The following is a 14,699-nucleotide window of genomic DNA, read 5'->3' as shown; positions in this document are numbered from 1 at the left end:
GTTTAAAGCTGTGGCTACTACGAGTACTTTCTCACATAACGATTTTAGCGGGTTTTCTTCGATCTAGCTAATTTCAGTTTGAGTTTAGCCGCCGGAAGTACAGTATATATTCACAAAAATTAATTTATTATACGGTTTGACGTACTAACGAAATGCCCTTACAGACCTTTCTAACACGAGTCTCCCGGCGCGAGAGCGCGAGTCGACACTTGTATTCATTGTCATTACTGCTAGGCTGCTACTGCATATCAGAAAGTTGCATGTGAGGGCTAACACGATCGAGACACTAGTCACGTTGCGCAGCGCGCTTCTGGTGGCAGTTGCTTGTCGCTCGTCGCTTTTATCCAGTCTGTGCTCTATCTACCAGAGATAGAGCGCAGACTGGATAAAAGCGACGAGCGACCAGCAACTGCCACCAGAAGCGCGTTTGCGCAACGTGACTACTTGTTCAGTGCCTCTGTGTGCGTCATTAGAAACTTTACGAGGAGGAGCTGTTAGAATGAGAGTGTGCGCCTCCCATAATATACACGTACGTAATACGCAGTAATTTCGGCTACGGTCAACAGCATGAAGGCGCGCTATTAAAACTGTTTACGGACCGGTTTACGACATTTCTAGTTGTTCACCTACTTTTACCGTAGCACATATTGTAGGAATTTAAAGCGCTGTACGTATAAAGTCTGGAATTTGAAAGATTGTAGGGTCCGATCCACCTGGAGAGTTTGCGGCCACACGTTGGGTCGTTTTTATCACGCAATACTGCGTAGCCTGTCGACGGAGGTGCACCGGCACTGGAACGCGCGTACAACTGCTTCCCACATACACTGTTTTCGCAATATGCCTGTATCTTTCCACCGGCCAATAAGTCAACTCATTATCCTCCAGAGGGGCGGTCACTCGGCGCAATCCATTGTTCTTGAGCGCACAAATGCATTGCGGATTTCAGTTTCACTATTTAATAGGCCCATTTGCTTTTAGTTCTTTTTCTTTGCTTTGCTGTTGCAGGTTGGCTAGGTTGCACTTTCTTACAAAGACTTGCGATTTTTGATACCCAGTTGGGAGTTTATAAAAATACCTAGTTGCCCTTTTGATCAAGCCCTTCTTTCCATCCTGATCATGTTTAAAATGATCTCTTTTACGCTGGAGGTAAGAATAAAACGTATAGTGCCATGCCTGTCTTCCATTACGTATTACCAACAGATTATATATATTCTATGTTTATCTATATTAATTAATATCGTAACTGGTTGGTTGATCTTCTTTTAGAAACTGCAGTCATCGCTGTCAACGTCATTAGTTCGCATGGTCCAAGTCACTACCTGGATAGTTACTACATGCGGTTTGGAGAAAGCCCTTTTATCCGTAATAGAGCGTATCTCCATAAGGAGCCGAAATAATTTGTCGGAGGTTAGTGTTTATACTGCTGTTGGAGCGCGATTTGAGTACTACAAATACATGTATTGACATCTGTGGCAGTTAAGAGAACATCATCATTCTGTGTGCACGTAAAATTTTCATACAAAGTAGACTGCAGTATGCAAAACCTGTTCGTGGTAAAATTGTGCTAGTATGTACTGTATTGAATGTATTCCACGGGCTCCGAAATCTTACAAAAGGTTTGTTTCTAAAAATTAGACAATAGTTCAACTCCAGTGACCTTTTTCGCTTCTCGTTCCAAAACAACGTATTGAAAAGAACACAGTAATAATATAAGCATGTACTCGTAATTACAGCGACTGAACCACCGGGTACAGTATATACAATACGACATTTTGTACTTTGTACCTACTCTGTACGGTAAAAGTGTGCACTACTGCAGAGTGACGGACTCGTTCATCGCCGCCGTACCACAAAGGATGCCCGCCATAAGTTGCGGATGGTGTTTCCCGAGAATCTCTTTGATATATTGCGATTTGGGAAAGAGCTATCAGGTAACTTCTTAAACGGCCTTTATTACCGTGCATGCAGATAAAAGAACGTTTTGATTTATTATTTTTTGACTTTTAAAATAGCATCCCATGCATAAACCAAAATTATTCACAAGCGAATTAGATAGCTCATTAATTGCCTATAACTCGGAAAGCAATATATTTACACATGCGTGTCAGAACAAAGAAAGGCAGCTAAACCAAGGAAAGATGCCGGTACATATAATAATAATTAATACACCGTGGAAAAATTGTACAGTTATCAACAACATAATTATTGCGGTAATAATCACTTACATTCCGGCCATGTATGTGCGGTAGTTTATTAGTTCATGGAAGTACAGATTACCACAGTTTTATGACTCATTCTAACAGTTGCTAGCAGTTTGGCCTTACAGTTTTCTTAAGGGATTTGGCCCGGTACATAGCACTAAATTCGTGTACATCCACGGGAATATTCGCTTTCGCGCACTTCCAAACACTTTTTTGGGTTGCTTTTTGACATTGTGTAGTCAAATGATTTGTATACGTAGGCGTGAAATCCGTTTTTGCGCGCAACATCCGGTTGCGGAATTATGAGGGTACGAAAATTCCAAAAAGTTTAAATGCATTCCGGTGTACCAAAAGTCTCATTATGGACCGATCCCTTTCAAATTTTGCACGTAAATGCACATAACCATGAAGATCGTTCTTACACGGATCCACACTTCCACGATTTTTTTCGTATTTTAAAATGAATTTTAAAATGTTTGAAATTCATTTTAAAATTTGAAAAATATGCTGGAACAGTGGATCGGTGTAAGAACGATCTTCATGGTTATGCGTATTTATGTGCAAAATTCGAAGGAGATCGGTCCATAATGAGACTTTTGGTACACCGGAATGCATTTAAACTTTTTGGAATTTTCGTACCCTCATAATTCCGCAACCGGATGTTGCGCGCAAAAACGGATTTCACGCCTACGTATACAAATCATTTGACTACACAATGTCAAAAAGCAACCCAAAAAAGTGTTTGGAAGTGCGCGAAAGCGAATATTCCCGTGGATGTACACGAATTTAGTGCTATGTACCGGGCCAAATCCCTTAACGATGCTGGTTAGAGCGATGTATTTCCTAGTACAGGAAGATTCTGCTCGCAGTTTTTATGACATCGCCGGCCGCCGTGGAACGTCTACGGTGGAATTGTGTTGGTTTCTTGATAAAACGCAATAACAGCGCGTGGTTTCGTTATCGGACATATTAAAACAAATTCTCGTAACACGTGCGATCGTTCTACAGTTTCATTGAAAATCAGGAGTAGAGCATACGGTTCACGCCACAGGAGGTCGTAAATATATACATATATCTACACTTCTATAAGTTCTATATATGCGTCGCTGGCGGTACTAAAAATGGATGTATGAAATTTACTGTTTCGGGTTGATCGGGTATTTATTTCGGGTATCTCGGCGACCATTAAATCCTAACTACTTGAAAGACGTAGAACGTGATCGTAGCATGCCGCGAGACTACGCGATTACGGTGCGCATTTCGCTCCGATCCAGCAATAAATGATTAAAAGTCGAATTATATTGCTAATGTTTTTCGAAAAATTCCTCGCCACCACCACAGATGTAACTTTCTTTGTGTGCTGCAGATAACGGCCCGTGTCTCGGTTATCGTCCCGCTAAGGATGCGCCGTATGTCTACCTGCACTACGACGAGGTCATCCAACGGGCACGCGATTTCGGTGCGGGATTACTGCAGCTGGGAAGCCGGATCGGTGATGACTGTCTGGTAGGATTGTTCGCCAAGACATCGGTGGAATGGACGGTGGCAGAGTATGGATGCCTGGCCTACGGGATGGTGACCGCGCCCTTGTACGAATCACTGGGCAGTGAAGCCTGTTTTCAAGTGACAGAATTCTGTATGTATCAGCTATCAAGGATTATCTCACATTATTGTAGCTTTAACACAGAAAATTAAATGTGCTCATATGTGTTAGAATTGGAAATGTATTACGTGTGCGTAATCAGTAACTGATCTATGAGTGTAACATCCACTCAGTACACCTATCCCTAATGATGATCAGACTTCTGGGTGAAGTGCTGACTAATGTATGTGTGTTATGTTACCGACTGTGCTATATAAGCAAGTGTTGTACAGAACATCTATGAACATCTTGTGGACATCACTGAATGAACAACTGCGGAAGTATCTGAGTTGGTTCGTTAGTACAGTTAGTACGGTAGTCAGTTATCACCTTCCTACAGACCGCTATTTAATTTTCAAGAGATTATGAGACCTGGTTTTGCTCTTGGATGGATCTGCAGGCTCAACCAGTATCTTGCGCGTATGGTGTGTTGTTATACGGTGGATGGCTGTGTTGATGAGATCGAAGGTGACGGAACTGAATAGCTCCAACTGCTCCGGATGCGAGTGCATGATGGAGAAGTGCTAACTGGTGAGGGAGAAAGTCAAGCGTAGAGGGTACGTGTCGGATGCCGGTGGAGCATCCGGATGACGAGGAGCGAAACCTCTGACAAGGCGATTGGCAGGAAGCCAATGCTTGCAAGTTTGCCCGCGTCGTGGTACGCCTCGTTCGTGGCATCATGGAGAATGATGGCCAGACCTGCCCCTCAGATGTCGGTGTTCCGGAAGAACTTGTAAAGAGTGAAGATCAGAGCGCCAAATTGGACGCAAGATCGAAAGAATTTGAGGGCTGTGTGTTCGGATGAGCCCACGAAGTGGATCGGCAGACGGATAGGATTACGAGCCAATTCGACGTTCGGATCGTTTGGGTCGGACGGACCAAAGAAACGGATACCAGACGCGTGCGAACAGTCTCGTGAGAATCCTACCAGTCAGGCCAGCGAACCGAGAAGAATTACGACGAGAGAAGTACGCTTCAGTACAGCGTAGTGTAGTCGTCGAGGAACCAACAGACGAACGTGAAGGTAAAGCGAGATTGCCGACAAGCGGATGGCATGCTGTTACCAGAAAACGTTGGAAGTACAAAGGTCAAATCCAGCAGCGGAGTGCTTGGACCGGAAGCCGGTGTGCTTGGATTGAACGATAGGCGCACTGAGTGAAGGGGGTGTTAGAATTGGAAATGTATTACGTGTGCGTAATCAGTAACTGATCTATGAGTGTACTATCTTCATAGCTGATCAGTGAGTGTAACATCCACTCAGTACACCTATCCCTAATGATGATCAGACTTCTGGGTGAAGTGCTGACTAATGTATGTGTGTTATGTTACCGACTGTGCTATATAAGCAAGTGTTGTACAGAACATCTATGAACATCTTGTGGACATCACTGAATGAACAACTGCGGAAGTATCTGAGTTGGTTCGTTAGTACAGTTAGTACGGTAGTCAGTTATCACCTTCCTACAGACCACTATTTAATTTTCAAGAATATGTACCTTGTCAAAAACACATTACATAAGTAGCAACCTGAGCTTATACATGTACGAGTATGTAGGTGCAGAAAAAGGTTTAATGGAAAAAGTTTATTGAAATTTTATAAGTAATTATCAAAGCACTACGTAATCTATTAACTCTGTCGAAATCCTCATAATCTTTTAATTTAGACTTTTACGTACAGTTTCATGCCAGTGTCTTTTGTGTTTTTGCACTCCCTGTATTGTTACGAAATATTACTAAGAACTCATTTTGATTTGCTTATAAATAAGTAGTACGAGTGATATAGGTGGTATTTTGCTATCATATTATGATTTGAGATCATGGTTGATGGTATCACAGTATCGTTACTTCCTTGTTTGGTTGCCATTTGCAGATGAGATTGAAATCATGGTCTGCGGCGGTTACTCGCAAGTGGTCGCACTGCTGGGCAACGGTCAGTTTCCCGCCACATTGCGCACCATTATCACCATTGAACCTCTGCCGGACAATCGGATTGCTGAGATCGAGGATCGTGGTGTCAAAGTCCTGAGCATGGCGGCAGTGGAGGTCTGTAGTTGGAGTTTTCATAATTTCTAATCATTTGTCACAATGAGGTGCAAGGAATGTAGAAAATGAATGTAATATCTGATTACAGGAATCAGGCCGTCAAAACCCTTGTCCCGTCCGTCCTTCCAAACCAGATAGTCTGGCTACACTGATTTTTACCAGTGGGACCACAGGAATGGCAAAAGGCGTTATGGTGACACACCGGCAGTTTATTCTGTGTTTAAAGTCGTTGCTGCAAAGCTTTATGGTAATTGGTAATGACGTCACATTTTTCGTATAAAGTTATTCAAAGCTTTCTCAAAAAATGCAAAGTAGAAACTCAAAATTTTTGTAGCCACTGAAATTTACACCGGCCGACACCGGTCTGGGTTTCCTGCCGTTACCGCACATTTTCGAGCGTCTAGTGGAAAAACTCTTGCATGTGCACGGCGGAAAAGTGGGATATATTAGCGGCGATATTACGTCACTGTTCAAAGATGCCAAGGCCGTCCAACCAACCGTGTTCCCGTTTGTCCCGCGACTCATGACCCGTATACACGATCAGGTTCAAGTGGATATGCGCCGATCGGTGTGGCGTTCCTTGCCGGCGCAGATCGGCTTAGCGTTCAAAAAGCTAGAAATGTATACCGGGATTTTTCGTAATGATTCCCTCTGGGATCGCCTGATTTTTCAACGTTATCAAAGTATGCTGGGAGGGAAAATTCGCGTAGGTGTGACCGGATCGGCGGCCACCGATGGGAAAATTCTGAATTTTATGCGTGCGGTTTTTGGATGCTATGTAAGTTCAAATACAGTATATAAATCACTGATTTAAAAATGTATTGTTTCATAATCGTTCATGTTAATATTCTAAAACATATAATTCGAAACCATAAAAATTTGACCAAAAAATATTAGATTTTCTTTCTTTTCTTTTACAACAAATTTATGGTATGAATTATTATCATCATTTTTCTTCATTTATTTATTGATTACTCGCATCGGCATGCGCAGTTTTACAGGTTTGCAGTAACCGTTTGCAGTTGATTGGCTTGTACGACCTTTACGGTTGCACGATCACATGACATCATCGTCCTCTTTGTAGGTATTCGAAGTGTATGGCCAGTCGGAATCCTGCGGACCAATAACGTGCACTCCGTACGGAGACATGTCCGCTGACCATGTTGGGGTGCCCTTTTATGATGTGGAGGTCAAATTGGTGGATGTACCGGAAATGGGTTATTATGCTGTTGAGGGGAAAGGCGAAGTTTGCTCACGTTCTGGATTTAATATGGCGGGCTACTTTAAAATGCCCGAGAAAACTGCCGAGGCTGTTGACAGCGATGGATGGCTTCATACCGGTGACATTGGAATGTGGTTACCGGTAAAAAAATTACATCGCAGTTATTTTCGTTATAGTATGCCATTACTTTTCATATTTTTACAGAACGGAAACCTGAAAATCTTCGACCGGAAGAAGCACGTTTTCAAATTATGCCAGGGCGAGTATCTGGCACCGGAACGTCTGGAAAGCGCTTTCAGTCGGTCAGATTCGATAACGAACATTTTCATCGATGGGGACAGTCGCTATCCCTACTGCGTCGCTTTGGTCTATCCCAACTACGAAGCATTCGCAAATGGCAAAGATAAAACACCGCTGGAGGTTGTGAAGAAGTACATTACGGACGAATTGCAGCGCATCGGGAAAGAAGCCAAGTTTAAATCCTATGAGATTCCGCAAAAGATTCACATCCTGACGGAAGCGTTTTCCGAGGAGAACGGCTGCGTGACGCCGTCGCAAAAGACGCGCCGCGAAGGGGTTCGCAGCAGATACCGCGAAGTCATTAGCGGAATGTACCTGAGCAGTTAGACTGTCCCTCTTAAGCGAAGTTGTCCAGAATGTAAAAAATGATTGTTGATTAGGCATGCTTCTTTGTACAGGCAAAAACCATTAGTTGTGACCATTTTAATTTTTTTGTTATTTCTGTTCTGTATACCGTACATACTACATATCGATGATTGAGTGGTTGTTGAAAAATCTTTTGCGGTGGTATTGTTGAGTAAATCTGTCGGCTGTTACGCATCTGTATTAAAGTTCTTTAGAACCTTTAAACTGAAAACTGCGCATGCAGTTTTTTGAAAAATATAATTTAAAAATATGCTTAATAATTTTTAAGTCTCAGTTGTTATTCTTTTTAACATGGGATGTAAGCTCTTACACCAGATTGAAAACAGTTCAAAATACCTGACGGTACGAGTATAGATTTGCTATATAGTATATACGTATATCAGATGAGCGGCATTGACTTCTGTTATACTTTATAGATATAAGCACGCTATCTGCATGCGACATACGACGAAACGCGATAGCATCTCCGCATGGAACGATTAATTTGTTATCATGTTACACGGTGTTGTTTACTATTAACTGGCAGAATGTTTACACACAAGCTGTGAAACTGTTGCAAAAAATTTCCTGCAGCTTAATACGCTACTCCTTGCGGCAAAGATTTTTTTATCACTGAAAACATCGGAATATTCTACGCCAACATTTGGGCTCGAGAGCTTACGAAAGCTTTCGAAATCTTATTAATTTTAAAAATAAAATGCTGTTTGTTTTTGTCTAAATAAGATGAAAATGCATTCGTCGCCGGATCTCTTCACTCAAATCGTCGGGTTTATATGGCGAATATTTACCAGAATTATTCTGAATGGGTCAGATTTTCTCGCCGGAATATTATGTTCTTCACGAATAAAAGCCAGTGATTTAATTGAGGTAAATCAAACGTAAATTGTGTAATCAACCGTGTATTTTTTATAACGTACTCTCTATCTGTACATAAGCTTATAACAAGCCAGTACAGCAGTTGTATGCGGCATTTGCTATGATTTCCACAGATTAACGGCGAAATCCGACGTCGTCGTCGTGATTCCGGTGAAGGCATTCACAATCAGGAAAAGTTTCCTACAAATCTCTTTGAGATCCTTACAGTGGGAAAAGAAGCATCTGGTATAATAGGCAAAGTTTGCAAACGACATGCTAATTTATTTCGTTAAAGAAAGTTTATCAGGTTAACGGTTGCCTTGTAATACAGATAACGGACCATGCGTCGGTTATCGACCCAGCAAACACGAGAAATTCGTATATCTCTCCTACGAAGAACTCATCCAACGCTCTACTAACTTTGGAGCCGGCTTGCTGCAACTGGGAGCGCGCAGCAATGATGACTTTCTCGTTGGTATTTTCGCTTAAACATCCATGGAATGGACGCTGGCGGAATACGGCTGTCTGGCGTATGGCCTGGTTACGGCGCCGCTCTTCGATTCCCTTGGATACGAAGCCTGCGCGCAGTTGATAGAATTCTGTAAGTTTTTTTTTTAAAATAATTGATTTCTAATCATGAAATAGATTAATAATGAAAGCACAACAAAAACAAACTCGATTTGGGACAAAAAAGAGGGGACAGCCGGGAATTGAACCCGGGACCTCCTGTACCCGAAACAGAAATCATACCCCTAGACTACTGTCCCATTACTACCTAGTGCAAAATTATACTTGCGTTGCCATTGCAATCTGTTCCAACCACTGCCACATAAAATACCAGCTATTATTATAAATAATTCTAAGTTTGCTAACTATAGTTAGCTGTTAATTAATTGCAGCTGCAGTAAAATCAAAGTCAATGTATTAATTTATAATTATTAAACATTACTGGAAATTGTAACCAGCATTACGTTTTTGCTGGCATGTTTGCAAACTAACCCTACTCAGACTGTAATCAACACCATCTGTGTTTTCCGCGTACAGGTGGGATCGAAGTGGTGGTTTGCGACGGCGACGATCATGTGGACGCCTTATTAGGTCATGGTCAACTTCCCAAGACACTGCGCACCATTATCACCGTCGATCAACTTCCAGTGGAAAGAGTGATCGACTTGGACAATCACGGGGTCAAATTCTTCACTATGGACGATGTTGAAGTACAGACGTAAACTACTAATCTTACTTTACCAGTTAATTGTGGAGTTTGTACGTACAGTGCTGTGAAAGTGTGAGTCCGTAAGCATAAGAAAATTAATTGTACTAGGAAAATCAATTATTTAATAATATTACATATAAGAAAAATCTAATATTACAAGTAAATAGTGGAAGATTACTTTTAAGGATATGCTGCAATTTTGTGGAATCACTGACAAACAGTGAACATTGTTGCTCGATATAAATGTATAAATTTACAAATGCTTCCTAGAATTAAACGCCTGGGCAGAAATGATGTTTTATCCTTGCGTAATTTTTCTGTGAGCTGTTGCACTGAATTTTATCTTTTTGACATTAATTTAAACATTTTTGGTGGCATGTAGAAATTAGGACGTTCCAATCCAGTTCCAGTATGTCCGTCGGAACCGGATCAGCTGGCCACTTTGTTGTTCACCAGCGGAACCACTGGAATGGCCAAAGCGGTCATGATTACGCACCGACAGTTCGTCCTCTTCTTAAAATCCATGACGCAAAGCATGCTGGTAAAAAACTAAGTGCCGAAATTCTGGAAAATGTTATTACGCTTAGCATAATGCATAATAACAACAAAAGTATACTCAATATCTACACTGTAGCCCGCAACCCGGATTTGAAATTTAAACTGCCGAGTCGAAAATCAATATCAGTTTGGCAGACATAACATTTAATTATTAATATTTTCATATTATAATACGCTTTGCTCGTTCTGCGGTTAAGATTATATCCTATCATGTGTGTAGCTTATTTCGTAAATCAATATATTTTTATTTTCATAAGCATATTTTTCGTAAATCTTGTTACAAAATAAATACTTTTTATGGTAGTACTGACAAAATTCCTTATCTAAACTGTGTACCCGTTCACAATGAAAGATCACTTTGTTTAGCCGGCCAAAATGACCCCGGAAGATTCTACGCTCGGTTTTCTTCCACTGGCACACATTGCCGAACGGTTCATTGAGAAACTGATACATGTACATGGCGGTAAAGTTGGTTACATCAGCGGCGATATACGTAATCCCAAAGTCCTGTATGCCGATGCCAAGGAAGTGCAGCCGACATATTTCTTCTTCGTGCCCCGCATCATGACCCGCATCCATAACGAAATTCAGGCGGATCTTAACCGAAATATATTTAAGCGCATAGCGGCCGCCCTCGGAATACTGTGTAAAACCGTTGAGATGCAGTGGGGAATATTTCGCAATGACTCTTTCTGGGACCGATGGCTTTTCCATAAATACCAGGCGATGCTTGGCGGAAAGGTCAGAATTAGTCAGACGGGATCGGCGCCAACTGATGGGAAAGTCTTGAACTTTATGCGAGCGGCCTTTGGATGTTACGTACGTTGCCAAACGTTACAGCACTTCTTCTGGACAGTTTACTATTGTTCTTTAATTCAGGTGGCGGAAAATTACGGACAAACAGAATCTTGTGGACCGTTTACGGGAACAGTGTACGGAGACCTTGCCGCCGATCAAGTTGGCATTCCGTTTCCGGATACGGAAATCAAGTTGGTGGATGTGCCGAAGATGGGATACCGCGCGGCTGATGGAAAAGGAGAACTGTGCGCTCGTGCCGACTTTCTGATGAAAGGGTATTTCAAGATGGAAGACAAGACCGCCAAAACCATTGATCAAGACGGATGGCTGCACACCGGTGATATTGGCATGTGGTTGCCGGTGAGACTTTTATGTTTACAAAGTACATTACGGCATTTACGATAATTGTACGATTATCGCTGTTTCTTTGCATTTATAAATTCGCCATACGCATTGCTGCCTATTGGGTTTTTCTAAACAGAGACTGTACATTTTTTTAGTGGGCAGTTGGCACCGAAACCGAAACAGGAATTTTCCAGTTAATGCGGAGCCAAAATCGGAAACATTCGCGAAAATAAATTTTACTGAACATTTTTAAAACATTTCACGACTATGTATACGTACGAGTACTGTATTTTATTGCTAAGCTTCCAGCTAATAAATTTGGTATTTTGCTTTAAAATTTTTTTGGCGAAGGCGCCCGATCCATATCGTGGGAACGGAGCATATAGCAGATTATAAAAATTATTTATTTGTGCAACATTTATTTATTGCACCTGTACAGCGTTTCTGTAAATGACATTCTCAGCGTTTCTGAAATTTCTAAATCTGGAGTATGATACTTCGAATTGTTGGTCGCCACCGGCTTGCAAAATTCTTTTACTGGGTGCTGGTTAACACAATAACTACCGGTGTCGTCTGCGGAGCATAGGTCGATAAGATTAAAGCAGATGACGCACTCAGAATTCGGTTAACATTAATGCACGACAGTTTTACGAAGATGTAATACTACATTATTGTTCTAGCTTCATATCTGTACTTCGAAGCACAGATAAAATATTCCCCATAAATAGTACTTTGTTCATGTACTGATTTTTAATCAGTAAAACGAATAGTTCTAATTACAGGATGGAAACCTGCGCATCTTCGACCGGAAGAAGCACGTGTTCAAATTAAGCCAAGGCGAATACTTAGCGCCAGAACGCTTAGAAGGCGCCTTTTCTCGCTCTGATCTAATCAGCAATATTTTCATCGATGGCGACAGCAAATATCCTTACTGTGTCGCCTTGATATATCCCAAATATGATGCCATGAAGGCGGGAAAAATCAAGTCCGAAAATAAGCAGGCAACGGAAGCTGTTAAAAAGCAACTTATAGACGAACTGACCCGTATCGGGCACGACCGGCATATGAAGTCATACGAAATTCCCAAAAAGATACACATTCTGGACGAAGGATTTTCCATGGAGAATGGTTGTTTGACCCCGTCTAATAAAACTAAAAGAGAGCATATACGCACCAAATTTAAGAAAGAAATAGCACAGCTCTACGCCGGCGACTAAGCTTTTTGGTAAATGTGCTCAATGTTTCTAAAGTATTACATATGGTATTACATATTGTTTAAATAGTTAAAGTTTTTCGCCTGCAGCATCATCTTTCCTCGATATTCTTCAACGCCAAATTATTCTTCGGCGAAGGTGTCTAGAAACTATTTGTTCAATGTTATATGTTAGTGTTATATTATTAAAACTGGAAGATGATAAGCACAATAAAATATTATTTAATTAATGAATGAGTGCTGTACTAGAGTTCCTGACTTTGATTCCGCAATGCGATTAAAAACAAATAAATCGCAAAAAAAAACAAAGTAAAGAATTTTTTTGGAAGCAGAAAAAGGTGAGTTGATGTTGCTGCGTAGTATATGCTATAGTCTGTCAACAGTGTTTCGTAAAGACGAGGAAGTGGTGCCGCCAAACTACGATAACCATGCTACTGTAGGTGAAGAAAACATTCCGTGACCTGCTGTACAGGGATCTTAAACAATACCTACAGCTGTTGCATAAGTGGAAAAAAGCAAAATATTTACATATGTATAAATTTGAGTATATGGACGCTGTAATTTCAAAAAGCACAGATTTTTAGAATTATTCTAATTCACACTGAATGGCCAAAAAATTGTAATGTTATATGTTGCACATGCTGGTAAAACACCGTTATTTTTGCATGAAAATCCTCTATATGTCCGCATATCCGCTGGATTAAAGCATTTTTAATATTGCAAAGATAAATTGTAGTACATAATTGGACAAAAAAACGCATCGTGGTTGAATTTAAAACCGGTAGAATTTTTTTGACATTTTTAACCCGGCATTAAATGATGGAATTTTTTGAATATTTTACTACGCCCTTTATAAACAAGGCAAAATACATTTTTGTCTTGTGCACTGCTTTATCATAATTATCTACACACTTATTATATGTAGAACAAGTGCGGAATATTGGTCTTTTTCGAGACAAACAACACTTATTTAAGGGTGATTGTGATCCATACGTCTGTCGTATGAGTAAAGGTTTAAATAAATGTACCGATATTACTATGATTCATAGGTTTGTTATTGATGGAGGTAATAGTTATTACGGATTAGTTTTGCTGGTTGCTGTACGTCTTGCAGTCTGTATGTACAAATTGCAATAACACTGGTAACACCGATAATTCATATTGTTTTTTATGATCAGATCTAAAAACCAATCAATAACAATAAACAGAAGAAAAGACAAGAATCGAACAAAGCGTCACAAAACAGAAAAACGTGATTCAGTTTCTATCACAGCCTCAGGCTGGTTAATACTGAAATAGACATGTTTTGAACTTTATTTCGGCTTAATCGCAACCAAATATTGATACGCTGAGTATAAATTCGCCCGATAGTTTACGCAGTTAAGTTATTGATCGGTTGTTTTTGGAAAAGTTATTGAAATACCCTGTCCACCATTGAGAAAAAGTTATAACTAGGATGCATGGTTTCAATGCAAAAAAAGGTATATAAGCCGTACTCAGTACTTTTGCTAACACAGTATAACTCATTCAAGCTGCATCTTTTTCTTTCTGGAGTATCAAGCGTAAACATTCACCATGAAATTTCTGTCGATCTGGAACTGGATTATGTTAGTGGTCACGGTTTTGGCGGCGGTAAGCCCAGTGGAATTTTGTTTCCCTTTAATACCTTTTACTTTAGATCAGGAAACAGTCTCTTATATATTTCCATTAACATAACAGCTTGACAAACTATTACAAATATATACTTCTATAAATGTATATATAAATAACATTTCGAATATTACTGCAATCTTGGTAGCGGTGCAAGGAGAAGGCACGATAATTATTACGCATTAACTTGTTGTGCAACAGCTATCTATCTGTACCTGTATTTTAAAAATGTTAGCACGGCGCACACTATACTCAGTTGACTAGTTTTTGCAATAATCTCAACCAAAATC

The 14,699-nt window shown here is 40.5% G+C and overlaps 2 protein-coding genes and 1 non-coding gene across 4 annotated transcripts; 2 read left to right on the top strand and 1 right to left on the bottom strand.

Annotated features, from left to right (window-relative positions):
• Positions 1 to 425: 425 nt before the first annotated feature.
• On the top strand, positions 426 to 7,960 carry LOC129601051 (long-chain-fatty-acid--CoA ligase 5-like). 2 transcript variants are annotated; one of them, XM_055499758.1, is made up of 10 exons: positions 426 to 529; positions 702 to 1,146; positions 1,267 to 1,407; positions 1,820 to 1,931; positions 3,568 to 3,837; positions 5,714 to 5,886; positions 5,975 to 6,133; positions 6,221 to 6,664; positions 6,971 to 7,249; positions 7,313 to 7,960. In XM_055499758.1, the coding sequence occupies exons 2-10, from the start codon at positions 1,117 to 1,119 to the stop codon at positions 7,733 to 7,735; spliced, it is 2,031 nt and encodes a 676-aa protein (XP_055355733.1). In that variant the 5' UTR covers positions 426 to 529; positions 702 to 1,116; the 3' UTR covers positions 7,736 to 7,960. The 2 variants fall into 2 exon arrangements, with proteins under 2 accessions (XP_055355733.1, XP_055355731.1); XM_055499756.1 differs by lacking the exon at positions 426 to 529 and having other exon boundaries at positions 580 to 1,146.
• Positions 7,961 to 8,328: 368 nt separating this feature from the next.
• Positions 8,329 to 12,989, top strand: LOC129601064 (long-chain-fatty-acid--CoA ligase 1-like). The gene is made up of 8 exons (XM_055499778.1): positions 8,329 to 8,641; positions 8,764 to 8,875; positions 8,961 to 9,230; positions 9,674 to 9,846; positions 10,228 to 10,386; positions 10,770 to 11,222; positions 11,283 to 11,561; positions 12,329 to 12,989. The coding sequence occupies exons 3-8, from the start codon at positions 9,125 to 9,127 to the stop codon at positions 12,761 to 12,763; spliced, it is 1,605 nt and encodes a 534-aa protein (XP_055355753.1). The 5' UTR covers positions 8,329 to 8,641; positions 8,764 to 8,875; positions 8,961 to 9,124; the 3' UTR covers positions 12,764 to 12,989.
• Positions 9,325 to 9,396, bottom strand: Trnap-cgg (transfer RNA proline (anticodon CGG)). Its single transcript has one exon. It is a non-coding gene; the product is annotated as a tRNA-Pro (tRNA).
• Positions 12,990 to 14,699: the final 1,710 nt, after the last annotated feature.

This window comes from Paramacrobiotus metropolitanus, unplaced genomic scaffold (assembly GCF_019649055.1).
Source record: "Paramacrobiotus metropolitanus isolate TYO unplaced genomic scaffold, Prichtersi_v1.0 Parri_scaffold0000211, whole genome shotgun sequence".
In the NCBI taxonomy this organism is placed as follows: Eukaryota; Metazoa; Tardigrada; class Eutardigrada; order Parachela; family Macrobiotidae; genus Paramacrobiotus; species Paramacrobiotus metropolitanus.
The sequence above is the reverse complement of the archived record's forward strand: the minus strand, read 5'-3'. Positions and strand labels throughout refer to the sequence as shown.